Source organism: Rhinolophus ferrumequinum, chromosome 22 (assembly GCF_004115265.2).
Source record: "Rhinolophus ferrumequinum isolate MPI-CBG mRhiFer1 chromosome 22, mRhiFer1_v1.p, whole genome shotgun sequence".
NCBI classification, from domain to species: domain Eukaryota; kingdom Metazoa; phylum Chordata; class Mammalia; order Chiroptera; family Rhinolophidae; genus Rhinolophus; species Rhinolophus ferrumequinum.
The window spans coordinates 52,548,579-52,575,947 of record NC_046305.1 but is presented as its reverse complement, the minus strand read 5'-3'; the positions used below and the strand labels follow the sequence as shown (position 1 = coordinate 52,575,947).

At 48.8% G+C, this 27,369-nt stretch overlaps 3 protein-coding genes across 14 annotated transcripts; 1 reads left to right on the top strand and 2 right to left on the bottom strand.

The window, feature by feature from the left end:
* Positions 1-709: 709 nt before the first annotated feature.
* On the bottom strand, positions 710-10,101 carry CHTOP (chromatin target of PRMT1). Of its 9 annotated transcripts, none has more exons than XM_033094134.1 (6): positions 9,737-10,101; positions 8,714-8,795; positions 7,228-7,381; positions 4,470-4,656; positions 3,513-3,650; positions 710-1,890 (listed from the first exon to the last, which is right to left on the bottom strand). In XM_033094134.1, the coding sequence occupies exons 2-6, from the start codon at positions 8,776-8,778 to the stop codon at positions 1,685-1,687; spliced, it is 750 nt and encodes a 249-aa protein (XP_032950025.1). In that variant the 5' UTR covers positions 8,779-8,795; positions 9,737-10,101; the 3' UTR covers positions 710-1,684. The 9 variants fall into 9 exon arrangements, with proteins under 9 accessions (XP_032950025.1, XP_032950027.1, XP_032950026.1 ...); XM_033094136.1 differs by having other exon boundaries at positions 4,470-4,653; XM_033094135.1 differs by having other exon boundaries at positions 9,724-10,042.
* An 875-nt stretch (positions 10,102-10,976) lies between these two features.
* S100A1 (S100 calcium binding protein A1) lies at positions 10,977-14,573 on the bottom strand. Of its 2 annotated transcripts, none has more exons than XM_033092063.1 (3): positions 14,424-14,573; positions 12,295-12,447; positions 10,977-11,301 (listed from the first exon to the last, which is right to left on the bottom strand). In XM_033092063.1, exons 2-3 carry the CDS (start codon positions 12,433-12,435, stop codon positions 11,158-11,160), a joined length of 285 nt encoding a protein of 94 aa, XP_032947954.1. In that variant the 5' UTR covers positions 12,436-12,447; positions 14,424-14,573; the 3' UTR covers positions 10,977-11,157. The 2 variants fall into 2 exon arrangements, with proteins under 2 accessions (XP_032947954.1, XP_032947955.1); XM_033092064.1 differs by having other exon boundaries at positions 12,295-12,458; positions 14,424-14,552.
* A 1,501-nt stretch (positions 14,574-16,074) lies between these two features.
* S100A13 (S100 calcium binding protein A13) lies at positions 16,075-25,766 on the top strand. Of its 3 annotated transcripts, none has more exons than XM_033093823.1 (3): positions 16,075-16,200; positions 17,124-17,306; positions 24,723-25,766. In XM_033093823.1, the coding sequence occupies exons 2-3, from the start codon at positions 17,154-17,156 to the stop codon at positions 24,864-24,866; spliced, it is 297 nt and encodes a 98-aa protein (XP_032949714.1). In that variant the 5' UTR covers positions 16,075-16,200; positions 17,124-17,153; the 3' UTR covers positions 24,867-25,766. The 3 variants fall into 3 exon arrangements, with proteins under 3 accessions (XP_032949714.1, XP_032949715.1, XP_032949713.1); XM_033093824.1 differs by lacking the exon at positions 16,075-16,200 and adding an exon at positions 16,554-16,731; XM_033093822.1 differs by lacking the exon at positions 16,075-16,200 and adding an exon at positions 16,804-16,968.
* The last annotated feature ends 1,603 nt before the right edge of the window (positions 25,767-27,369 follow it).

The following is a 27,369-nucleotide window of genomic DNA, read 5'->3' as shown; positions in this document are numbered from 1 at the left end:
AGGTCGCACGGGGCGCCTGCCCACTGCCTCCCTCACAGGAGTCTGGGGCTGCTTAAGATACCTTCACAACTGGCGTTGCCCACACAAAAATACCTTTCAAAATTCCTTCTAATGAAAGGTTATAAACACCTGCCGGGGCTGCACCCCTGCACCCGCACAGCCCGTTCTCGTAGGAGGAGGTAATTACAGTCCCGACACACACAGAAGCCGGGTCAGCTTGGTTGCGGCCTCTACCCCACACGGCCTTTCAGGCTCTCCCTCCTACGGGACCAAGCAAAGCTCTTGCTGCACAATCCCACGGTAAGCACAGCAGCCTGCATTCCCAGGCAGGAGGCGAGTTCAGGACGCTCACACCAGCCTGCCCGACACACGACCTCCCCACAGCTCAGGGTCAGGCAGCTAGCTAGCTCAACGGCAACTGGCTTGGTTGGAGGTGGCAAGCTTCTTCTTTTCCCTTTAACAGCAGAGGGGAAAAGGGAAGCCACTGCTAGGGTCCAGGACCCTGAGCTTCTAGGGGCCCAACGGGCTGGCACATGACTGTGGGGTTCGTTTTTCTGCAAGTCTTACTCAAGGACACCATCCTCCCTGCTCTGAATTTTAACACAACCCATGAAAGGGATCCAGGTCTACGAGGGGTCTATCAAGATATTGTTATAATGGCGACAGCGTTTCAAAGAGCCCAAGAAATAAAGAGAAAGTCCTGGCTGGATTTGAGAGAACGCTTTCTTGTTATAATAAACCAGAAATACAAGATTCCACTGAAATTGGAACAGCTGACAGAATATGGCTGAACTTAAACCTTCAAGAGAAACAGGGTCAAACAAAGCCAACGTACGGGGAAACCCAAGACTGGTCTGAGAGCAGCACGAAGGGGAACAGTATTCGCATGGGTCTCTCCTGAGCCCGCCCGGAGGCATCTGCCATCGTTCTCCCACCCCCATCCCTTCACCGATGACGTTTCCCCCAGCGCAGGTGTTCATCCAACCCAACAGTACCCCCTAGGACACCATGCAAAGACGAGACAAGCGAGCAGTATTATTCTAGGGCAGGAAAAGTGCACACGCCCAACCCAGCGCACGTCACTGCTGTCAATGGACACGGTCGCCATGTCAGTCCAATCACAGCTGCTTTCACGTGACCTGTCGCATGGCCCTGGAACCAGGTCAACGTTCCTACTTGACTACAATATGCACAGGGCAGGAGGCATTTCTGAACTCCATTTTCTGAACACTTCCCAGAGGCCTAGTCTGCGATGTAGGTACAACAGAAGTGTGGCTCACGGAACCGGGGTATTAGGGAGGAACCCTGACGGGCTCTTTCTGGGACTTTTCCGGAAATGTTAGAATGTCAGAACAATGACAGGTGAGGGGAAGCAGAGCGGAGAAAAGGGTGTCCTAGCCACAAGGCTGACATACTCAGATTCAAAAAGAAGTGTGGGTGAAGGGAAAAACAAACAAACAAACAAACAAAACCCCCAAACAATAAAACAATCCAAGTCTGGGGGAAAAAGGGTTTCATACAACATAGTATCAAAATGTAAAAGGAACACACTGAACGCACAAACTGGTGGCAGCAAGTCCACAGCCTGTTGTGGTAGGTCCTTCCAGCGTCAGTCGGGTCACCTGGAGGTTATGTACAGCCTGGTCACTTGAACAAGAGTCTCTCGCAGGATGGCAGACAGGCTTCAATCATTGGCTTCAGGATCTGTCTGTGCCATGTAGGCGTCCAACTCGGCATCCAGGTGTCCTTTCGTTTTCGACATGTATGCATCCAACTGGTTGTCCAGCTGCTCCTTCGTCAGTACAGGGCGGGCAAGGCCACCTCTCCCTCGTCCACGTCCACGTCCACGTCCTCCAAAGCCCCCTCTTCCCCGACCTATCATACCCCGACCTGGCCCAAGGAAAAAAAGACAGTTACCAGTAGGTTTAATGGGTGCTCTAGCAAATGCCCCTCAGAGCAGTGGGGCCTAGCTGAGAGAGGCTGAGGGCAGGGCAGAGAGGAGAAATCTGGAAAAACAGGAAACACGGGGCAGCGAGCAACACATGAAAAGCACACAATGAATCCCTCGTTTTATGCTCATCTCTAGATGCTACTTCAATTTTATTCTATCAACAAAGGGAAACGGACATTTAAAAAAATCTCCATCTTTCCTAAAACAAATTATCTGATGTTTGAGACCCATTATAAATTCATAAAGTACATCACGGATGACCCCACTTAGTAAGATAGGGAGGAGACAAGAAGGGCACAGAGCAACAGGGACGTGAAGCGAGACAGTTTTCAAATGAAGTTTTACTGGAGAGTCTTTTGGAAAATTAGCTCCCCTCCCCTCCAACTTAGCAAACCTAATGACCTCGTGAGCTGACCCCACGTCAGGAGTTACTCTGACACAGGGACAATGCAGGCAGATGGGGAAAAACATTCAGTAATCCCAGCCACTTCCATTTCTGATTCTAGTTACTGTGTAACAATCGTGGTGATCTGAGAGGTGGTTTCAATTCACTTAAGAAAACACCCAGCTTTCTGAAAAGCGACTTTAGACCCTCCCCCCCACGTGTTGTCTCTCAGAAACCAAGTCAAGATAATTTGGAAACATACTATTTCATCCTGAAACCCAAACTAGCTTGTACTTCACTCAGTAAGGCAAGGAACATATAAGGGGAGAGAAGAAAACAAGCTCTCGGTTATCCAATGTCCTTTCCTAACAGTTGTTATCCCTGGGCAACTTCAAGGTCATAAATTATGGAAGACCCACCACACACTTGAAAAGGAACAAGCCAATATACACAGGGGCTGAGAGAATAAGTTTTCTTTGTCTTGGACAGGTGTTGCTGGGAGTTTCCCACTAAGCGCTCAGCCAGAAAATTCCCAGATTTGGCGTTTTAACGGCAGCAACACCATTAACCTCTTCCAGAGGATCCTGAGTTCACCAGACAAATACCATTAAGTCTCAAAGGTAAGTTTGTCAGCAAGTCAGTCAGTGAACTGACTCGGCAGCATCTTGCTTTCTGCCTTCACCAGTCACCTCTGGGGCTCCACGGACACAAACTTTACCTGGCATTTACTTGGTTTCAAAGTCAATACCCAGCTCCCAGTCTCACCATCCCCTGATGGCTTCACTTGTGTACATCTCCTTCTTCTCGATTCTTAGACTCAAAGTGGGGCTTTGAGTTATGGGGTGGGGGGTGTGTGGTGGGGGGAGGGACAGAGAGTGGTCAAATGCCAACTGACCACTGTCATGTTAACAGTACAATTTCAATTCACAAGCGCCTGGAAGATGACTGCATAAAACCTGGCTCTGTAACATGTACCTGACTAGTTATTGGAAAACCCACGACAGACTTTTGCACTACCAGCACGTGAATTTAGGAATTAAGCCAGTTTCAAAAAAACAAAACAAGACAAACAAATAAGCCTGCCTGTGATTTGAAGCTGTGCAGAAAGGTGGCTCTGAGTTTTGAAGGGAGAGAAATAAGGGGGAGGCTCTTCTCTGAAGTTGGTGGCTGACTAACCTCTACCACCGATTCCTCCACGACCCATAGCTCCACGCCCTAGGCCCCCTCTCCCAGGACCTCCACGACCTCGGACACCACCTCTTCTTAAGCCCATTCGGGGAGCTACGGCTCGTCCACCTCGGAGCAGGTTTTGACCTTGGAGAGGAGGCATACAATGTATATGCAGGTAAATCCAAGAGAGACAAAGTAGATTCTAACCAAAGGAAGGCGGTGAGGGTTAAATGAGTTAATTCAGGTAACTTTTAGGTTGGGTGGGGCAAGCTGCACACTGGGTATGAACAGATCAAGATGGCTCTTTATTCAATCAATTCAGTAAGTCTGATGCAAATCTTTTTGGAAGAAGCTGGGAGTTAAGGTAATTAGTAAATGCATACATTTAATAAGTATCCATTCAACAATCAGATAGGTGCCCAACATTGTGGTAGACTTAAAACAAATGATATGGTTCCTGCTCTTGATACATTCTTGTAAGGGACAAGAGCTATACAGGGTAACAGTGTAACAGTGCCCCGAATGTAACAGAGCTACGTGCTATGGGCCAACTTGTCTTTTTTTTTTTTTTTTTAAAACAGATGTAACGGTATTTCACTAGCACCAGGAAAAGAGATGACTGGTTAAGATACAGGCCAATAAGCCAAGTTTCTTAGGTTTGACTCATTTCTAGAACTTGAATGTGCTTTGATCCAAGCAGCAGCAGGGTGTTTTCACATGGAATGCAGATGACATGAATTACCTGTTGTTATGCAGGTCATACAGCCTTTCACCATTGCACATTATCAGAAAAGGAATGGTGTCGATAAAAGACATGCAGCACTATTAAAACATGTGATTTCCAAAGTTATCAATATATTTTACAAGTCCAGGCTTAAAGATGTTAAACAAATGTGTCCATAAGCAGCCCGAGAGAAAAGGAAAGGGGTGGCACCTGGCAATGACCAGGCACAGAGCACTGACCTCGGAGCGACATCCCGCCCCTCAGCAGGGTTCTCGTGGCACGTCCCCCACGGAGTCCTCCTCTGGGCAAGCCTCTCTGGATTATGGGCAGGCCTCGTCCTCCGATCGCTCCCCTGGCCAGGGCCCCTATGGGCCGGCCTAACCGTGCCTGGATGTTACTCTTACCCAGGCGTTGCTTTAAGCTCTTCTGGAAGAAAAGGTGTTGGGGGATTGAGATCAAAAAAGCAATCCAGCAGGATTTGGCATCTCAAAGTGCAGAGAAAAAGAAGCAAGTGAGATGTCTGCGTGGAGGCAGATAAACTTGCTGCAGGTGTCATAGGATCCTAAACTGGAAGCGAGCCTTCGCCTCAGAACATGGCATAAAAGCAGAATTCTGATCCAGAGCTTCTAAGAAGCTTGAGTGCGGTCCCATGAAATTGGCGTCACCATAAATTCCCTCACTAGTTTGGCTACAGAAGTCACACACCACTACTGGGAACTCGATTTTAGTAAGAACACTGTGTATTTCACATCCTGGACTCGGTTGTTTTTTGAACCACAGGTTGACAATGACACGCCTCGATCCATACCTGCCCAAGGACTACCACTGTCTTCAATGGCTTACTCAACCACCATAGGAAGTTCATCACTCTGGGCAAAATTTAAAGTAAAAGTTCATCTGAATTCTTGTGACTTAAGAACAAGATTTGATTGCTCAAAGAGGCCAGTGTGTTCCATTTTTCCTCTGAGTATCTATCTCCAGATGGTCCACTTTTTACCTTAAGATGTAAATAAACACAAGAAAGTCAAACCTCCTTTCCTTACATTTCATAAACAGCCATAATTCTATGTCTACCCTTGCAAAGGGCTCCATTAAGCCAGTATAATGTCCTTTAATTTAAAATAAACATATAACTCCAATGTATTTCCATACAGCCAGCCAAACTTGCAACAGAATTAAGACAGGTGAGCTATAATCACAAAACTCAGGGCCACACTCGAGGACAGGGATTTTCCAATAATCTGTCCCTCAAAAGAGAAACTATAAAGACCAAGTCCCAAAGAATCCAATTCCTTCAAAGGAAAAGGTGACTGCAGCCTTGAACACAATCAAGGTCTCAGCAAACCTGTTTTTCCTATAAAGCCATCAGTCGATATGAGTGAAAATCCATTCTGTGTATCCTGAGGCTTCTCCCGTTTAAGTGACTGCTAAGGACTTCTTTTGCAACCATATTAAGTTACCATTAGTTTTGTAGCACAGGATCATAAACTGCTTCCAATCAGGGGGCAGGCTCAGAACGTGATGACACCCAGCGTGTTGGTGCAACCAATCAGAAAAGCCTGTCACATCCCTCCCGATAGCATACAATTATGAGGTCAGGACTTCATTCTACATGTCACTTGTGTTCAGTATCCTGACTATATATTCTCCCAAGATCGATGCTCTAAGGGGACTATGTACAGTGCTTAGAAGTTCTCCCTTCCCAATCCTTACTTGCCACCAATACTGGCCTGGCCTCTAACACTGACAGGAAGCTTAAGGATGCCCACTATACCATCCAGTTTCCTCTCTAGAGCTACGCTGTATCTGCTAGTGGCCAGCCACTAGCCACACGTGGCTCTTCAAATGACAAGTTAAAAATAAAGAAGAGTTCCGTTACACTGGCCAGGTTTTGAGTGATCTCAAGTCCCATGTGGCCAGTGGCTAACATATTAGAGAGCACAGATACAGAACCCTTCCACCATTGTAGCAGGTTACACTGGATGGCGCTGCTCTGCAAGCTACTTTTTGCACAGCACGTATTTAAAGCTTCTTGTTGAAATGAAACGTCCTTTGGAATGATTTCTCAGACATCTTCAGCAATTTCTTATATTTACTTTTGGAAAATGGCGGTGCCTTTCACTGCTTTCCTAACTCAGGGACAAATGCAGTCACTCAAAGGCTTAAGGAAGCTGAAGCAGAAGACGGTGTTTATTTTTGGTCAGTGAGCCCAGTGGTTCAGGGTGGGGGTGGGGTTATATTTAACTGCTGAATTGATGCACAGCCATGCAGTGCTACCAGGTCAAGTCCTTACAGTTGCATGGCACCGCCCTCCAGACGCCCAGCCACAGCGTGGACATATCCTTCCACAGCCACTGTCCGGACTTGCATATAAAGTCTATGAATAATAAAGAGCAGGTTTTATTTCAGGTCTGAATAGAATTCTCTCTTAACGGAAATTTGAAAGAGAACCCACTAACTCTTCAATTAATTACTCAGTGCTCTTGCTCTACTTTACTGACAAAACTTGAGGTGCTGTGGAGATGAGGGTCACCTTACTTATTTTAGCATTGAAAACCACTGATAAGGCCATTCATTCAGACTCCCTAGACTAGGGGACAAAGAATAAAATTAATTCTCTAATTTGTAAGTCATTTAACAGGGAATAAAGGATTTTTTTTTTTTTGAAGATCATTTAAAACAGAAACCAGAATTTCTTTGTGGAAAGAGCCAGCGAATTTACTTTATGGGCGAAGGATCAGAAAAACAAGAGATTAACACTCATTGATAACATAGAAACAGGCCACACTGATGGCAAACCCCCTAAAAGAGAAAGACAACAAAAAGTTACTCATTGGTACCTGCCAAATGGGAGTTCTCTGAACTTCTCTCCCCCAGAGAAGTTTCAGCTTTTGCCCTGAGCCACCTTGGAACCATCCATCAGGTCCTGACAGGCTCAGGGAACTGCCTGCCAGAGATCACCAGCTGCTTCTGGAGTGGTATGACCCATCCTCTCACCTGCTTAAGTTTTAATGCTGCCTGGACAGAGGGTCTATTCTCCATCTGCTGGGCCAGTCTTCTGTTTCTGGCACTGGCTAGCTGCTGCTGTTGCTGCATCGAAGCCCGAATATTCACTGGCATCGGCTGTTTGTTCTTCAGCATATTAGTAAAGCTTCAAGGTCGAACAAAATGGATGTTTAAATAAAAGCTTTATTACAAAACATTTATTGGCATTTTCATGGCTTGCTAGACCAGGAGCTCCAGATCCCACGAACTTTTAAGTAAAGTGGTACTTAGATCAAGGCTGATGTGGGTTAAAGACTCCTCTGCTTCCACAAACTTGCAAGAATCAGAAACTGAGAACTGCAGCTAAGTGCAGCACATTCAATCAAGTGATAACGAGGGCTCAGGTGACGGCTGGGAGAGGTGGAAGGTATGAAAAACACGCAATAAGCAGATATGATGACAACATGAGACACAAGATGGAGTTTCAAAGACAAACGAAGAAAGCCAAAACCCTGGGAGACCTGAGGGTGCATTTTAAGGGCCAATACACAGGCCAGGAGCACCTCGGAAGCCCACGGGAATACGGCGCTCGTAAATCGCATGAGCACACCACATTCTCCTGTTTGTTCACTCGGTAACATGTGAACGTGCAGAATTAGTGTATCATTCCCCAGGAGAGAAGGCCAAGCACATATGCTTCAGAAAAGGAAAACATAAACATTTAAGTAAATCTTTTTGTGGTCGAATATCAACTTAACACATCACTGGTCAAAGGCACTCAACAAACAAAGCTCTCAGAGACAGAAGCTGCCTTTTAATACCTTCATTTTCTTAGTCTCAAACGATTACTTTTTCTAATTTCAAGTGTTTACTTCTGAAAAGTTAGATTTGGTCAATTGTTTAAGAGCTCGTGAAGACACTCTTCTATTATTCCTGTAAGGGTAAGTTTAATGGCATGGAAGAGAAAACACTTAACTGTAAAAGAATCCAAAACAAAACAAACTCAAAGCAGAATGCAAAGAAGGTGAAATGGAGCAAAAGCAAGTGCCTCTTACAAGACCCAAGAATGGCGTTCAAGGGCCTTTGGACATATTCACGGCTTGCTACCTGCCTCTTACAGGCCAGACACAACACTGCTGGCCTTGGACGGGGCAGCAAGCTGGCTGCAGGCTGCAGCCTGGGTACCGTGCTACTGAGCTGCACCATCCCTGTGTCAACGTTAAAAATGTGAAGAAAAGGGAGGGTGTGAGGAGTCTTTTTAAAATACATCCCACCAGACAAATATTTCAGACAGCTTAATATAAAAATCTACTGATAAGGGGTTTTGAAACAACCGCCCAATTTGCTTTGTGTACCACATAAGATGCAACTAAGAACAGAGGTCTGTAGCCTTCTGTTGGTATTTAGTTTAAAAACCGGCTTTTGTGCATTGGACCCCAGGGCCAATTTAAGTAATGTTTTCTTATGAACGAGCTGAAGTTGCTGTTGGCTGCCTCACCGCTCATTTAGAGACATCTTGGTGGTGCTTTTTAGCACAACTTTCGGCGCTGACGGTGCAGCCATCTTCAAATCCCGGTAATCTACAAAGGACAATAGGCAGAATGAGCACATCGCAATACCAACGACCTCACTTCTGCAAAGGCCAAAGGCCCAAAGCAACAGCGCCTGAAAAAGGCCTGTATCAACAGCTATTTAAGAGCACACTCCAACGCCTTCCAGGGGCTTAAATTTGTAAACGACCTCAAACCACCACCCTCAAAGACTCCACAGGACAGCAAGTATCAGCCAAAGCCTCCAAAATGGCAGACCTAGCTAAAGGAAGTGGAAGAGTTTGGCTCTTCATCTCGCGTGGTCCTTCTCAACCTTGGCTGCAAGGAGCTTTTAGAAACATTTAGAATCCTGGGCCCAAACCAATTGAACCACAATCTCTAGTGGTGAGGTCTGTGGGTCACAAATTGGAAGCGGAAAAAAAAAGGCTACCTACGTGCTTCTCCTGTGCAGCCAAAATCGGGAACCATTGATCTAGAGAAACGATAACGGGCATACCTAATATCAAAATCAAGTAGGGGCCTTAGCAAGGGGCTGGGGACCTGCCAGAGGGCGCAGGGAAGGTTTCCTAATTGGGCATTCACCCGGGACTTAGCTCCCAGAGAGCGCGCTACAAGATTTAACCCTGAAGCCGCCGCTCCTTTCCCACGATCCCCCAAGTCCTGCGTTTCTCCTTTTTTCCTCTCCCCACCAGCTCAAAGCCCTGGCAAGACGGCCAACTTTGCTCAACCGGCCAAACCGTTTTGCTTCTCAGCGCTACCAAACCCCAACCTTTCTTTTCCAGCGATCCCGCCACGAGGTTCCAGCTCAGGCCCGCCCCCGCGTGCCTCCCCGCGGCTCCGCCCCCTCCCCGGGGCCTCCCCACGCCAGCACCCCACCTGCTCCCACCTCCCACCCGGTTCGCGTCCGCCGGCCCCTTCCGCTCCGCTCCGCTCCCCGAGACCTTCCCCTCCTTCTCACCGCAGCGACGTACCGCAGGAAAAGGACGCCAGTGCTCCTCCCGGGGCTGCCACCACGGCTGCGGCAGGCGGGCCGGGGGCCGGCCGAACCTGAGTTGACGGCGGAGGGGCTCGGGTTCGCTTGGTGGGCGGTTGGTTAGATGCGTAAGCGGTAGGTTGCTAGGTTAGTTCGTTATTGTCGGCCGGCTGTCTGCTCGGTGGTCCGCCTGCGCGCCCGGCCTGCCCTGCCCTGCCTTCCGGCTGTGCCACCGCAAGCCGCTGCCGCCAACTCCCGCTCCGAGTCCAAACAAAATGGCCGCCACGCCCAGTGCGGAGTGGGCCCGGCTAAAATGGCGTCGACGCAATTACGTCAGGCGACAGGCCCACGCACAGCTAGTGGGCGGGGAGATTTGGGTTACGCCTGCGCGGGGGTCGGGGAGGAGCCTTAGGGAGAAGGCGGGGCTTTAGCCGTCGCCCCTTCCAGAGCCCGCGGTGCTCTGCCCACGAAGGGGCGTGGCCAACGGCCGCGCAGTGGGGTCCTGCGGGGCTTTACGTTCCAGACGCGGTTGCCGGTAACCTTGAGGGCCGCTCCGAGCGCGTTCGGTGCGGAGGCAACACATGCTCGTGTTTCCTCGCGCGCCTGCCCGACCCCCAGTCTAAGGCAGACCGTCCAAAATGTTCTACCTGGGACTTGTTAAAGCCTTATTTGGTGACAACCTTTGCGTGCCTGTTGCCCCTCCCACGTTGTCCCTCCCCCTCTGCCATCCATGTGGATGTTGATGAAGACATACATGGGACTTTTCTAATGCTTGCGTACACAATAAAAGGCGAAAATGGCTGAAGAATGAATGAACGAATACATCATCAGCCCTTCCTCCACCCCGTGCGCCCCCATCAGGGTTCTTTCGTTTCCCCTCCAGTATGTGCGCGTGTTTAATGGTCTGGCGTCCTCACGGGACGTGAGGACAAGGGTCTGTTTGGTTTGTTCACCGTTGTATCCCCGGTGCCTACTCCATATCTGGCACATGGCAGATCCTCGAAATAGGCTTTGAAGGTTGAAGGGAAATTCTTTGTCTGGCTTTGCAGCTGCGGAGCTAATGTCTCCTGCACTTGCAGCTGGTATCTTGAACCCCTGCCTTCCCGGGCCTTGAATATTCCTCCAGTAGGAAGATGTAATGGTCCTTTGACCTCTCTCCAAATAAGAGCCAACCCCGAATAAGGCAGATGGGGAGGGATCACACCCCCGTTCCGGAGCCCAAAGGAAGGACAACAGACTGGCGAGAGAGGAGCCTTTAATGAAAGAGTTGCAGGCCTGGCCCACGACTCTTGCGCCCTTGTTGGAGGGTAGGCAAGGGTGGGACTGTGGGGAGCGGGGCGCGGGGTGAGGGGGAAGCAGAGTACACGGGCAGGGGTGGCAGGGTAGAGGGGAAGGGCGCTGCCCACTGGGGCTGTCTGCTCAGCTGTTCTCCCAGAAGAAGTTGTTACAGGCCACCGTGAGGGCAGCCACCAGCACCACGTACTCCTGGAAGTCGACCTCCCCGTCTCCGTTCTCATCCAGCTCCTTCATCACCTTATCCACCGCATCTGCATCCTTCTGGGCCTGTGAAGGGAGATGGACGGGGAGGTGTATGGAGATGGATGGCGCCCAGTTAGAGCCAAGGGGGGGGTGATTGATTGGGGAGCAGGAGGCAGAGCTGAGCAAGAGGGAGTGCTACATCTAATTAGGGGACTCTTCTGCTGCCTTCCTCGAAACTGACAAACACTGCGGCCTCCTGCTGCCTATACAGTAAGCCCCTCAACGAGGCAGAGTTAGAAACACCCATTTATCATATGTTGAGCGCCTACAATGGACAAGCGCTACACTAGGAGCTTTATAAGCACTGTCTCGTTTAATTCTAACACAAATAGCATGAAGTAGGTTGCATTATTCCCGTTCTAGAGAAGAAACAAAGAGACAGTTGGTGGTTAAATAATGTGTCCAAAGTCACACAGCTAGAGTGAGCGTGGCTGCGCCCAAGCTTGAGCCCAGGTCTAATAAAACCTCAGAAGCTGAAGGCTTCTCCTTCAGCCTGTTTTTCTGCATCCTTCCCTGCAGTCGAAACTACTGAGTGTGCTCCATACTCTTCTTTCTGCCGTGCTTTTATTCACGCAAACGCCTCCACCCAAAATGTCTACTTTCATCCTAAGCATCTTCCATTGGAAACCTATGGCTCAAGTGTCGCCTCTGTGGAGAAGCCATCCCACTTCAGTCAGGTTAATGTTCTCCCAGAATCCTTCCTGGCACCTCTGTTAAGGCTCTGTGTGCTTCCTGGTGTCCAAAATTTACTTTCAAGGGTCAATCTTCCCTTTCCAGACTGTGAGCCTTGTTATGGCTGTATCTACGCAGGTCCTGGTCCTTGACAGATGATCACTAACTCGGGGCATTTTGGCTTGAACCAGGAGTAGGGGAGCCTGGAAAAACCCAGGAGAGAAGCCTGGGACGGGAAGGAGATGGTTGGGCTGAGCTGGGGTGAGCTGGGGAAAGGGCAGGGAGGGGCCCCCGGTGCCCCCCAGCCCTTGCCCGCTCCACCCAATCCCCCCACCCTGTACTCACATCCAGGAAGCCGGAGAGCTCCGTCTGCAGCAGCTCTTTCAGCTCCTTCTTGCTCAGCTTATACTTGTCCCCTTCCTTGCCCGAGTGGGTGTGGAACACGTTGATGAGAGTTTCCATCGCCGTCTCCAGCTCAGACCCCATCTCGAAGCTCACCTATGCACCCCCCACCATGGAAGTGAGCAGGGGACCATGCTCAGGATATCTGGGGTTGGGGTGAAGGGAGCCCTCAGGCCTGGTCCTGGTCCCACAGCCCAAATAGCCATGAGATTGGAGCTCCATCACAATGTACCTCTCAGTGGGACCCTAAAATGTAGGGGAACCCAAACAGATCTAAGTCCAGACCTGTTCTGTGTGTCCCTCCATCCAAACCCCCGCCAGAGGGAGTCAGAGTTTGGGGCATGGAGGGGGAACAGCTGGAGCAGGGCTGGCTCTAGAGGCCTGCGTGGACCCTGCAGTGTCTCCTGGCTGGCTGCACAGATACTGACGAGGGTGTGGCAGGCAGGCAGGCAGGCAGGGGTGGTCACAGGACCCAGCCAGGCTTCCTCTGGCTCTATTTTTACCCTGAACCTTGCCTGCCTAGCATAGCCAAGCTCTGCGGTTGGAGGTGGTGGGCTGGGCTCCTGTCTACAGACTTGACTCTGTTGCCCACTCCTGGCAAGGAGTCAGTCTGGTGCCCTTGGTCAGCCTGATGGAGAGGGTGGCAGCCTGAGTGGGCGGCCCAAGGGTCGTGGGAAGGAAGTCTCATTGCCTCTGAGCTTCCTGTCAGCAGATGGGGCATCTTTTGGTCCCTCAACTCTGTTCTCTCCTGAGCATGGCACTTCCCGGGGGTATGTCTCTAGCTTGGTTCCTCTTACTTTTCCACAGAGTTAGCCCTTCCATGGGGTGGTGGTGGGAAGGGACAGGAATGTCTGAGACTTTTCCCTGGAGCCAGAGCTTCTAGGGAGGGGAAGAGGAGACCCATGAGGACTTGTCACTGCTAGTAGCTACTCCCACCCTCCAGGCCCAGTCTGGTTGGAGTGGGGACAGTGGCAGCAGGGAGAACGGGGTTGGTATGTATTGGGGGAGATAAAGGGCCGAGTGCATTAGGTCCTCTGAGTTCAAGGGGCTGGGAGACAGGGGGAGAAAAATGGAGGGGTCTGTTGAGGAGAGGGGACTGCCAAGCCAGGGGGCCTCTTTCTCTCTGTCTTGGGACATTCAGCCCGACCACGGCCTCAGGGGGCAGCTCAGGTGTCTTAGATCAGGTGTCCCCATCCTTCCCTAGGCCTGAGGGGCTGGACAATGGGCCCTGATCAGATGACATCCCAGCTCTTCAATGGGGCCCTTGTGAGTGTCACCTGAACTCCGGACATGAGACGTGGTTGTCACAGAGACATGGGGGAGATGGAACCCAAGCCGGGGCTGATGGAGGGGATAAGGGGCCTGAGAGGGAGGGGCCTGGTGGCTCAGTTACCGGCCCCATCCAGGACGGGCACCTGGGGGTTGCCTGGAGCTCGCCAGCAGCCAAGCATTTCATGTGGGGGCAATCCTGAGAGGACCTCGGCAGGGAGGGGGCGGGTGGGAAAACAAAGAGGAAAGAAAGAGGAAAAGAGGAGTCTGGAGGTCTGGGCCAAGAAAGGGGAGGAGGAGAAAGGGAGAGTTGGGAGTGGGTACCACACCCGAGTGCCCCTCTTCCTGATGTCACATGGCCCATGCTCTACCAGACGTCCCTGGGCCCTGAGCTCTTGGCAAGGCTGGGTGGGGGAGGCAGAGCAGCTGCTCCATTTGTCCTCTCCAGCTTATCCCACCGGAAGTGAGCCAAGCGCTGGGACCCCTCCCCAGCTCCTGGGAGATTGAGGGAGGCTTGAGAGGGCACTGGAGGGCTTCGTGGTAGGAGAGCCTGATCTGGAAGCTTGGTGGCTGGGCTCCTCATTGGCTTCCTCATTCTCTGAGTTTCTAGATCTCTCTTTGACCTTCACTTGTCTCCCCTCACCACTTTCTAAACCCTGTCTCCCCCAAATCCCATACTGCTGTCACTCGAACTCATCCCAACCCTCAGTATACCACAATGCCATCGTCCCCAGATTCTTGGAGCCCCGCTGAAGTCCCTTTTCCCCCAGGCTGGCCAGGGCAGGATGGGGTGGCATACTCACTGTCAGCCTGGGCCTGAGGTGGGAGCAGGTTCTGGACAGACAGACGAGGCTGCAAATGTGGCTCCCAGAGCTGTGTGTGGAGACCTGTCTTCAGCCGTCCTTCCCCCGCTGACCCCCCTCCCCACTGGCTCCACCCCTTCACAGATAGACACCCAGTGGGGCAAGGGGCCAGGAGTGGACAGAGGCGCCCTCTGTCTCCTGGGCTGGAACAAGCTGCCCTGTGTCCTCTTCTCCAGCCTCGGTTGCCTCCCCCCTACTGCTGGGCCCCAACAGGCAGGCCCTGGAGGAAGGGAGGTGGGAAAGGTCCTGGGAAGGGCACTGAGACACCCCTTACCCCCGCAGTACCCGGTTGTGGCCAGCTAGGCAGGGAGGGCTGGAGGCCGCTGGGAGCTCTCCGTGAATAATTCGATCTTGGGAGTCACCCTCCGAAGTTTCAGTGTGAGACCCCACTGAGGGATTTCAATCCAGGGTACCCTCGATGGGGAGGTAGATAAAAAAGGGGCCACAGACTGAACCCGACACGCTCAGGGGAGGCTGCATGGCAGGCTGTACAAACTCAGAGACAGGGAGTAACCACACAGGATGGTCGGAACATCAAAATTCCTAACTAAAAGCTTGTCATGGCAGGTAGTCCCATCCTAGGCCTGTAGCTTTCTTGATAGAGGTTAATCTTTACCTTAAGGGAGCCTGACTATTTCCTTTTTGTATCTAAGATAACATAGTTACTGACATTACTTTAAAATGTCAGAGTAATCTCCTTTTCCATACCCCCAGGGCACAACCTCCTACAGAGAGCACAGACCATAGAACCCTTCACTGTTACCTTGTCCTTCCCACACACACACACACATGCCATCTCCATGTGCTGTAAATGTTACTAACTATCCTGCACCCACAATGTGAAAGAACTGTGTGTCTCTCCCTTTTACTTTTTATCCAATCCCAGAGGTCCCCGCCCCCTTTGCCTTCTCCCGGCTCCCTAATCTACTGCCCATGGATTCCATGTAACCCCCTCCGTCTCCTCCTTGGATTCTAATGTATGAAATCAGCTGCAAAAAAGCCATTCTCGGGAACATTTTCTCAATCCGTTGAGATTTTGCCTCCTCCAGGTGATTGTCATCAGTTTGGTTCAGTTAAACTCATAAAAATGCTCTACAGGTTTGGAAATTTCTATGTCAACAGGGGTCTCGGTCTGATTCCCGTATTTGCGGGGTCTTGGTTTGGGATCCTCTGAAGGGGTCTTGGGCTTCAGGGTCCTTTGAGAGATCTCGTTCAGCGATGTGGTGTTTCTTAGCTTGGGCTTCTCAGTCCTGAGTGAGCTCCTGCAGTTGGTTCTTTCAATCAATCTGCAGTCACCTCCCGCAGGGCCCCCCTCCCCCCCACCCCCGCTCCCCCACCCCCGCTCCCAACATACACACTCCTGATTACATGTTGGGGTGTGGTGGGGCAGAGGCTCCCCATATTGGGGGGGATAGGACCCTCGGCCCTGGCTGAGTGGAATCTGGCAGCTTCAGGCAGATCCCCACCCTCACCTCCCGACCAAGTGGGGGCACCTGTGGGCTGGGCTGAGGGGCTGGGGTCCCAGGCGGGTTTCTGGGCGCTGGGAGCTGGGCGGGAGGGGGGCGCCAGGCGTGATTGGACGTCTCCTCCCTCCACAATCAACCAGGAAACTTGAAACCTCCGAGCTTGGGAGGGGCCCTGGCCTCTCCGCCCAGCGCTTATAAACCTCAGCCCCGCGGCAACCTCGTGTTGCACCCCGTCTCTGTGACTTCCCCTGGTGAGTCGTGTCCCCCTAATTCTGGGGGGAACCCGGGGAGCCCTTTTCCTCCCTGGACTCCCAGGTCCCGCCCCTGGAGCCAGCTCAGACTGGGATTCAGAAAGTAGCTTGGGGAGATCAGACCGCAGTCCCCGGGGGAGTAAGGTGGGGGTGTGGTGGGGGGAGGCAGAAAACGGAGGATGAGTTGGCATGTCCCTTTCCTCCAGCCTGTCCCCTGGGGCTGTGTGTGCCGGGACCAAGCCCTTTCTGGGTGCCGAGTGCCGGCTGTCAGCAAGGCCCAACCAGGACCCCTGGCTCGGGGAGACAGGGGCGGGAGGTCTGCAGGATCCTGGGCTCAGCACCGGCCCTGCGGGGAGGGAAGCGGAGAAGGACCACCGGGAGGCTGGATCTGTCAGACAGAGCCAGCCTTGACCACGGCTGGGCCTTTGCCAGACCAGGGCTGCTCTCCTGGGAGGAGCAGGCGGGTGGAGACCCAGGTCCCCACACAAACAAGCTTTGGAGACAAACAACCTCCTGACCTTTTGAGGCTCGGTGAGATTCCAAGCAAGGGCCCTGTGGCTGAACCCTACAGAGGGGCCAGGAGACTGAGAGGCTTCCTAACGGGACCCTCAGATTGAAAACCTCCTCCCGGACAGAGGGGTCTCCAGACTGAGGGACCATCACAGAGGGGTCCCTAAGACATAGGCATTTCAAAAGGACCCCTAGATTGTGAGATCTAGAGAGGAAGGGGTTTCTGGAATGAACACTCCTTCCGTCACCTGCACTGAGGTACTCCCTGCCCCAAGCTTCATCCCTGTCCGCTTGTTCCTTCTCCATAAAGCCTCTGCCTTCTCCAGGCAGAAGCCAGAGATAGCAACCCAGGGCAGGGGCACTCTGGCCTGTCCTGAGTCTCCCTTTCTCTCCTCCCCTCTCCCTCCCACCAGTCAGCCCGTGAGGACATCAGCTCCACCCTAATGGCAGCAGAGCCACTGACTGAGCTGGAGACGGCCATCGAGACAGTGGTCACCACCTTCTTCACCTTTGCAGGACGGGAGGGCCGTAAAGGCAGCCTCAGCATCAATGAGTTTAAGGAACTGGCCACTCAACAGTTGCCTCACCTGCTCAAGGTAGGTGGGGGCCTCTGGGCCCGAGATTTTAGGAGACAGTGGCTGTGGGACATTGTGTACGTGACGTGATATTGCTGGGCACGATAATGTGACCACAGATGTGTTGTGGAGAAAGGTGTGGGTGGCTGCATGTGTAAGTGGTTCTGGGCGTTCTTGCCAAGTGTGTGTGTGTGCGTCTCGGTAACAGTGTCCGTGTGAGGGGAAGTGTTATGGGGCTTTGTGCTGCATCAGATAATGCTGCAGGGTTCCTGTGTCTGCGCTGTGCCTCTCTGATCTCATTTGCCTCACAGAGGACTGGACCCAGAGCTGGCTTCCCGGACCGTCAGAGCTAGACGGAGGCCGAGAGAAAACATATCCACATTCCTCATTTCACACATAAGGAAACTGAGGCCCCGCTGTGGGAAGGGATTTGTTAAAAATAAAAACAGAGCCACATTTATGGAGTCAGGATCTCAGGGTGGGAGGGACCTGTAAGTGATCCGTGGTTACTTCCCACCCTCTCTGGGAATCCCCTCAATGCGCCTGGCTGGGTCCCCCCGTCTCTCCTCAGGGGACGGAGTAGGGATTTAAATTTTATCCACTTTGGGTTGGGCATCATCCCAGGCGGCTAACAGTTTCTTTTACATCCTTCCTGAAAATTCACAGGCACATAAAAGTGTGTGAAGATGGGTTTAAAAACAAAAAACAAGTGTCTCTGAAACTCACAGTTTTTTTTTTTTTTTTTGAAACTCATAGTCTTTCATCAGCAAAATCCCCTCCTCCTTAGGCTTCCCTGACTTTTCCCATCCTCTCCTCACAGGAAACGCCAGGCTCTCTCCTGGAGGTACAGCACTCCCAGTAGCCTTGCCAAATAGTGACTGGTTTTGAATAATATTGAATGTCAACTATAATTAAACATATATATGTATGTATAGTCACGGGATGTGGGGTACAGCAGAGGGAATAGTCGATGGAATTGTAACAGCTGTATACGATGGCAGACAGATAGTAAATTGGGGGGTTATCACTTTGTAAGGGGTGCAAATGTCTAACTATTTCATTGTTTTGTACACCTGAAACTAATAGTAATATTAAAATATAGTGGCTGGTTTATCTTCCTCTGTGTGTTGAAATGCAGGAAGTGACCTCTGCGTTTCAGTGCTGCTTCCGGATCTTAGTTTTTTTCTTCTTCCTAAGATGCCCAGCTCCTTGGAAGCTCAGGTACCACCTGCCTTCCTTATAGCTCTTCAGTTCCTGGCTAACTGTTTTCCTTCTCATCACTGCTGCTGTCATTATCCTCAGCATTCCACAGAGACAGCTCAGCCAACACCTGGGCCTTTCAATTTCTTGAGCTCATCACTTCCAAAGATTGTCGCCCTGCATCTCAGGATTCCACTCCTCTGCTCATGCTTCAGATCTTGGTATTACCAAAATAACGCACCTCTTCCAAGATCTCAATTTCTAACTTCCTTTTCTCTGTCTTCCATGTCATTCCAGTTCTGTTCCTCTGTAGGGGAGTGAAAAGGTAAAAATGAATTTTCCTCCTACCTTTCTAAGTTCAGGCTGGAATAATAATCAAATTGACGAGAGACGGATTGACAGGAGAAAATACCCACACTTATTAAGTATGTACACACAGGGGTTCCATAAGAAGATGGGTCCCAAGGACACTGGGCGGTTGAGGCTTACATACCATTCTGGAGCTAAGGCGAAGGTGGTGGGAGTGGTTTGGAACCTAAAAGGGCAGGAAGGCCGTTCCCACAGAGATGGAAGAGCAAATGAATGTCTGCTGGGCCAGCTTTCACATGGGACACAGAGGGGACTTTTACCCAATGGGCCTTGCTCATTTTTTCGCTATCACACACTAGTTCATATTAAGCTATGGTTATCTGTGATGACAGCTCCCTTCCTGAAGCAGGTCCTCTGTCTAAATTCTTCTAGGCAGGTAGAGGGAAGGCCAAAGGTTTTTCCTGAGTCTCGTTTCTTGAAAATAACCAGCTTAGAGTACTCAATATCCATCCCAAAAGGCATATTTTGGGGTGCCAACTCTGCTTCCCTCACCTGTTTCTAGCTCCTCCACTCCAGCATTTTCTTGACTCCCTATTATTTTTTCCATCTTCTATCTTTATGTCTTGTGTTCTCATTTCACCTCTTACTTACCTGGGTTCTAAGGCTCATCATTCATTATAACCACTCCCACAACTCCCTTGATTCTGTTTCTTTCTGTCCTTGTCTTTTGGCACAATCCCAACCCAGCTTAAAGCCAACATTTCACCTCCAGTAACTTGTTGGTTGAATGCACCATTCTGTACCTCCACTTCTAGAGCTGAATCTGGCTGGAGAATAAGGCACCGCCGTGTTCATTTGTCGCACTTTAAATCTATAATCACAAACCCCTCAGCGATGTCTGCCAATTCTACATTTCCCTGGTCGATTCATTTACCAGCTCTTTCAGATGATTATTTCACAACTTTTCCTTTCTCCTCAAACTCTAGTACCTCTTTCCACATCCCTCTCACTGAGAAGGAAGTAAGAGTAATCAGGAAGCTTCTATGTGCTCCTTCACCCAGATCCACCAACACATACCCTGCCTTTCATCCCTGTCTGCTCCCAAGGCCATACCCTTCACTGGTGCCCTGGATCTCATCCCTTCTCACCTACTTAAAGACTTTAACCCTTTTAGTTCTTCCCCCCTCTCTTGCATCATCAAAATTTCCCTTTGTACTGGATTGTTCTGGTCAGTTTCCAAATATGCTGTAATATCTCCCATCTTTAAAAAAAAAAACAAGGAGAAAAAGAAAAGAAAAAAAAAGAAAAACTCCCTTGACCCTGTAACTCCCTCCAGCTATGCCTTATATCTCTGCTTCCCTTTTGTAGCAAAACTTCTCAAAAGCATAGGAGTTATTTATACTGACTGTCTCCACTTTTCCTCTCCGGGTCCAGAATGCTCACCCCTGCCCCTCGTCTAGGTATTTGCTAGGCTTATTCCTCATGTAACTCAACTTTTTGCTCAAATGGCAAATCCTTTGCATGGCCTTCACTACTGAATACAAATATCACCTCCCTGTGCTCTATTCCTTTACCTTACTTTATTTTCTTTCAGAACACCTCAATCACAACTTGACCTCCACTATATACGTATATGTTACCAAGAATGTAACTCCTGTGAGGAAAGGAGTCTGATCACTCTTTTACCTCTACTTAGAGCAGTGTCTGACTCCTAATAGGTGCTCAATAAAATATTGAAGAGTGAGTGAGAGAGTAAAAAAGTTTTAAGAAAAGCATAAATTGTTGAGTGAGAGAATGAATAAATAAATGCATTTTGCCTACTGTTCTATAAATAGTTTTTTAAAAATGTAACAGTTGTTGGGAGGGGAAAATTTCCCATTTCCCTCTCTTAGTTCTTTTGGTTGTTCTAATAATCACATTGACATGAGACAGATTAACAGGAGAAAAATGACCAGATTTAGTTACGTATGTACATACGGGGGGTTCCATAAGATTATGGGGCCCAAGGACAAATCGGGCAGTAAAGCTCAGGTGCCATCTTGAGCTGAAGAGAAAGTGGGGGTTGCAGTTTGGGACTTCAGTGGGAAGGAAAGCAGTTAACATGGAGCTAGAAAAGTAAATGTTTGGTAAATAAATGTTTGCTGGGCCATCTCTAACCATGGGACACAGAGGAATTTTACCCAATGGGCCTTGCTTGGTTCCTCCCTGTCTACCACACACTAATTCATATTAAACTATAGTTATCTATGATGACAGCTCCCTTCCTGGAGCAGGACCTCCATCTAAAATCTTTGAGGCATGTAGGGGAATAGTCAAAGGTTTTTCCTCGGTCTTTTGTTTCTTAAAAATAACCAGCTTAAAATAATCAATATCCCTAAAAAGGCACATTTTGAGGTGGCCGACTCTGCTCCCCCTTACAGAGCATATAGGATATTTTCCCATTAAAAAAAAAAAATGAAGCACTGTATTCCAAGATAGGTTAACACACATTTATGTAGCCTACCCTCTATTGACGGAGTTTTCTCTTATGCCCATTTTCCCCCTTTTGCAAACATCCTTGTTTACATATCTTTACAAACTTGAGGGAAGCTATCTACATAGGTTAAATGCCTGAGAGATGAAATACTGCCTCAAAAGGCGTGTATATTTTTAATTTTATAAATGTTACTAATTTGCCTCCCAACAGGGTTGTACCACATTTTATGGCCACCAACAGTGCATGTGAATATCTGTTTTCCCACGTCCTTGCCCAAACTGGGTCTTATCAAGCTTTTAATTCTTGCCAATCTAATATGTTAAAATGATACTTTTTCTGAGTTATGCTAGTTCTTAGTGAAATAGAGCATATATATATATATATATATATATATATATATATATATTTATTTATTTATTTATTGGGGAATATTGGGGAACAGTGTGTTTTTCCAGGACCCATCAGCTCCAAATCAAGTTATTTTCAATCTAGTTGTGAAGGGTGCAGCTCACAGTGGCCCATGTGGGAATCGAACCAGCGACCTTGGTGTTATGAGCACAGTGGTCTAACCAACTGAGCCAACTGGCTGCCCTAAAAAATATTTTTGATGGACATGTATATTGCTTTCTCTGTGAACTGCTTGTTTATTTCTTTTATCAAAGAGTTTTTCTTTTTCATATTGATTTATTATAGCTCTTTATAGAATAAAGAAATTAGCTTTTGTCTATTATGTGTGTTGCAAATATTTTCCCCTAATTTGCCTTTGTCCTTTGACTTTGTTTTTTGGTAGTTTTTACCACACAGAATATAAAAAAATTTTATGTAGTCAAATTACCAAACTTTTCCTGAATGGCTTCTGTGTTTTATGCCATGCTTAGAAAGGTCTTGCTCAATTTAACATATTAAAAAAAACAAAACCAAAGAAACCCAGAATTGATTTCATTGTTAAAATTTTCCTACTGATGTGAAATACCACCTTGAGTATTTATTCAATTCCCATGTGTATTTTGGGTCTCTTTATTCTGTTTCATTCATCTGTTTATTGTTTATTTAGTAACAACCTCATTTACCATTGTTTCATAATATGCTTTAATACTTGTAGGGTTGTTTCTTTCTCATTATTCTTACTTTTCAGAATTTCACTGGTGGATTTCACATGTTAATTTTTCACAAAGAATGTTAGTAACATTTAATCATGTTAAAAAGAATCCTGTAGATTGTTAATTGGGATCATGCAAATTTATTTTAGGGAAAATTGACATCTTTACACTCTTGAGCCTTTCTCTCTCTCTGAAAAAACAAAGTATGTTTTCTTATTTCTTCAAGGTTTTTTTTTTTTTTTTTTTTTTAAATAAGTGGTCTGGGAGCCAATTTCCAATATGGAGAGCTTGCCTCAATAGCATAACAAAAGATATCTTCATCATCACTCTCAACACTTAGGAAATTCCAAAAGACCACATATACCAGGGGTGCCAAAAAAATATATACGCATGACTTGTATTCATCTTTTGTTATCAAGATATATCGAGTATTACAATTTTAATACAGTATTTTTCCTTTCTTAAAATGTATATACATTTTTTTGGCACCCTCTGTCTATATATATAAGAATTATATGTTGGTCGTCTGAATGACCAAATATATATTTCTTATAAATCATAATATTGCATATATCCTTCAGTTCAGTTTTCTTCATAAAAGCTTAATAGATTTCTACATTTATGCCTCAGTGCTTTATTTTCTTTTTTACTATTTTAAATGGGATCTTTCTTCTTATGGTCTCTAATTGATTAGTGCTCATATACCTAAAAGGCATTGGTTTTTGTGTATTGATATTGTAACCAGACACTGTATCATTTCTACTAGGTTTTTTTTTTTTTTGGAGAGGGAAGAAATACAGAATAGTGATTAAGAGCATAAGCTCTGAGTCAGACAATATAGGTTCAAGTGCAGGCTCTAACTTGTCATCCCTAGTTAGTAACTTAATCTTTGAGAGTCTCAATTTCTCATCTGTGAAATGGACCCGTAACAATACCTCTGTTGTTGAACTGGTCTTGCATTTATTCAATCCATATTTATTGAGCACCTACTCTTCCTGTCCTGATGCTGTCCTAGGCTTTGGGTGACAGTGGTGAACAAGCTGGACCCAAAGCTTGTGGTGAACTGGACAGTGGTGAACAAGCTGTCCTAGGCTTTGGGTGACAGTGGTGACCGTGCTGGACCTTCTCCCCGGCAGTGGCATTATAGTGGCGACCCAGATGGACACCGTCCCTGCGCTCATGGAACCTTTCAATCCAGCAGATTCTGAACATTAAGTGAAGCCCAGCGTGTACTGTGTCCCAGGCTTAATGCTTGGACCAGTCAGCGTCCCTAAGTGCTTACACTTGTCGAAATGTTAGCCATTGTCCTCTTTTTGTTTTTTTTCTAGGTACACAACAATATACTTGCTAATAGAAGATTAATGTGCCTCTTCTTTCCTAATACTTGTACCTTTTATTTCTTTCTTTTGACTAATTGTAAGTTTTCTCTCTCCCAATACTATGCTACACTGGGCACCTTTGCCGCCACTGGCAATGCTTACAGGATTCTACAATAAAGCATGATTGCAGCTTTAAAAAAGTTCTTCTTTAGCTCTTCTGAATTACAGACTTGGCAAGTCTTCTCTGCCTTCATCCAAATGTTGATTCAAATTTTGGCATCAAGCTGTGCCTGATGCTCCCTTCCCTGGTTTGACATCTCTGCATTGTTCAACAGTCAACTTTTTGGTTGTGCTTGTTTATCTGGCAACAAATCCTTTGATCATGACGGTCCAGCCTACAGTATCCTTTGATTTCACAGGCCTGTGTGAGAGACTTCATCAAGGGACCCCTAGAAAACTAAATACCTCGTGTCTTTGCCATTCCCTGGATCTACCAGGCTGGTGATCCAGCCGGAAAAATGAGAAGACATCAGGGTTATGCAAACGAATAGCCAAGTGCTGTGAACTTCTGCTTTTGAAGGAGGAGGGTGGTCTGAAAAAGCGCTGAGCGTGGTCGGAGTGGGTCCGTGCCTCCAAGTGTTGTTGGGCAAACCCCAGGGCTGGCGCAGTGGTGTGCTGGAGCCCACCTGTGCTTACGTGCAGGTGAGGGCCTATCATTTTCATCTCTTCCAGCTCTGCGTTCAGTGACATGTTTGTGATTCATAATCCGCCTTGGTGGGAGTATTTACACCCACGAGTATTTACACATGGCAAACACTACGAATCGGGTTCCCCTCCTCCCTGTGCTGTTTGTTGTCCCTTGGAGTTGGGTACCACGGCCGCACTGTGTTGGGGCTGCAGCCTCGTCCTGAAGGTGTGGGACAGGTCCTCGTGTTCTCTGAGGGAAAGGAATGGAGACTGGCAGTTCTTCCCTGTCTCCCTGTCTCAAGAAGCCTTGTGTCTAACCCTACCCTTCCCTTTGGTGTCTCCTCAGGATGTGGGCTCCTTAGATGAAAAGATGAAGAGCTTAGATGTGAATCAGGACTCAAAGCTCAAGTTCAACGAGTACTGGAGACTGATTGGGGAGCTGGCCAAGGAGATCAGGAAAGAGAAGGCCCTGGAGATCCGGAAGAAGTAAAGCCAGCAGGCCAGGATGGGGCGGGCGGGGCAGGGCAGGGCAGGGCGCCACTCTCCCCAAATACAGCCTCATCCTTGAAACACGCATGTTTCTTAATCCCACCCCACCTCGATTTCTTCTCTTGAGACTAGCGGGTGGGAAAGCTCTGCCCTGACCTGAGAGTGGGTCCAAAAATTACGAGCTCTTCGAGGACCACAAGTGTTGTTCATCTTCAAATATTCTGCAGCATCTAGCACTTGGTCTTGTATAAGGTAGGTGCTCAATAAATTGTGGATGAAAAAAGGGCCACAGACTAAACCTGACAAGGAGAGAGAGGCCTGCGTGGCGGGCCCTACAAACACACAGACCAAGAGTAACCACACAGGACGGTCTCAGTGTAAAAACTCCTAACTAAAAGTGGGCCATGGCAGGTAGTCCCGTCTGAGGCTGTAGCTTCCTGGACAAAGGTCAGTCTTTACCTTAAGTGAGCCTGTCTAATGCCTTTTTGCATCTAAGATAACATACCTTTGAAATGTCAGAGTCATCCCCTTTTCCAGACCGCTCAGGGCAAAACCGCAGGCACCAGACCACAGACCAGAGGCCCTTGTTGTTATCTTGTGGCCCTACATGCCATCTGCATGTGCTGTAAATGTTATCGTCTGTCCTGCGCCCACAATGTAAAAGAACTGTGTGTCTCTCCCTTTTACTTTTTATCCAATCCCAGAGGTCCCCCTTTGCTTTCTCCCGTCTCCCTAATCTGCCACCCATGGATTCCATGTAACCCCCTCCGTCTCCTTTGATTCTAATGTATGAAATAAGTGGCAAAACTGCTAATCTTGGGAGCATTTTCCTAATCTGTTGGGTTTTTGCTTCCTGGTGACTGTCATCAGTTTGGCTCAAATAAACTCTTATAAGACTTTTTCTTAGGCTGCATGTCCTTTCTTCGACAAATGAAATGGTTGATGAATGAATATATGAAAGGTAGAGACAGATCTCTGGGGCAGGTGAGGTGCCTCCTGGGACTCGGGGCACGGTCTTGGCTCCCACTTCTCCGGCCCCTGGGGTTTGTGTTGTCGGATGATAATGGTCGCGGCGAGCCACGTTGAGGGCTTGCTATGTGCCAGGCACGGTGCTCAACATTTTCTTGCATTATCTTAGTTAATTCTCACAGCCCTTCGAGGTAGGTTCTATTTTTAAGTCCCGTATTAAAGAGGAGGGAACATATTTTAGGCAGGTGAAGTCACAAAGACAGGAACAGGTAGGACTGGGTTGAAATTCCAAAGCCTCTGATGAGCTGGCATCCTCTCTGGATGGGCGCTGGTGACACGGAACCCTCCTCCCCGCCCTCCCTGCGGTGCAGGGGTGAAGAGGAGGATGGACACAGGTTCCAGGACTGGGGTGAGGGTGGTGGAAGTGCTGCAGGAAACAACATTGGAGCGCCTTGGGGGAGCTGTCCCTGGCCTCGGCCTGAGGGGCATGTAGTGTGCACTGCCCGCCACCAGAGGGAGCAGGGGCAGGGCAGCCCCAGCCCAGTGGGTGCTGCCTTCCAGGGGCTGGCACTGCCTACCAGCAGGGGTGCATTTGGGCAGCTGTTACTCCCCAGGAACGTTTAGGCTGAGACAAGCTCCCCACCTCACCCCTTGAAAGGGTCCTCGTTTGAGAGGCCACACAGGGACCCCAGGCTGAGGCGCTTTTGGAGAAGCCCTCAGACTGAGATCTGTCAGAGGACTCTCTGAATGAGATACTCTTGGAAGGACCCTTTCTTGAGACACTCACAGATGCCTCTCGTTGAGACCACAAGTGCAGGAGCGCCCGAGAAGGAGACTCGGAGAGGGGCATTGGGAGGTGTCACCTCGAAATAGAAGGACAAAGTGAGAGGCCACAAGCCTTTAGTGGAGATCCAAAGAATAGCTCTTCTGGAAGCACCGACTTAGGCAGAAACCCAGTGTTCTGATGGGGGTGAAGGCAAAGGGTATTTAAGAGAAAGGAAAGGGGAATAATTACATGACTGGAAGGAAAGAATTTTGATGGGTGTTATAAGCCGAGAAGGGATTTCCATAGGTGCGGAGAAGCTAACACAGGAATGCCAATTCTAAGGAACGCCTTCAATTTTCAGTCTAGTCAAGGCTGCTTTCTTGTTATCTTTGCAAACAGTGTTTGTGATACAATACGTGCTGCTTTAGGCCCAGTCCAAAGGTTATTCTGCCCAGTTTTAACATTATGAGGGTTCGAGGAGTCAGACAAACAAGGCAGTTCCTCTGGGAAGGCGGCTCCCAATCGGTTTTGAAGTGGCTCCATTTATGTGATTTTTTACAGGAGGTATGCCCTGGTCTCAGAGATTAGAAAAGGAGCCGAGGAGCCCCACGCCCGCCCGGCCTTGCCCTGACCCCCTGTCCTTCTCCCTTCCTCGTTCCCATCAAGTGAGGAGGGCCGGTGGGGTGGGGCTGCTGGACCTGCTCCCTGGGATATGTCGTCCTGTGGACTGGCTGGGTTAGGGAAGCCATGGGGCTCTGAGGGAGGAAGG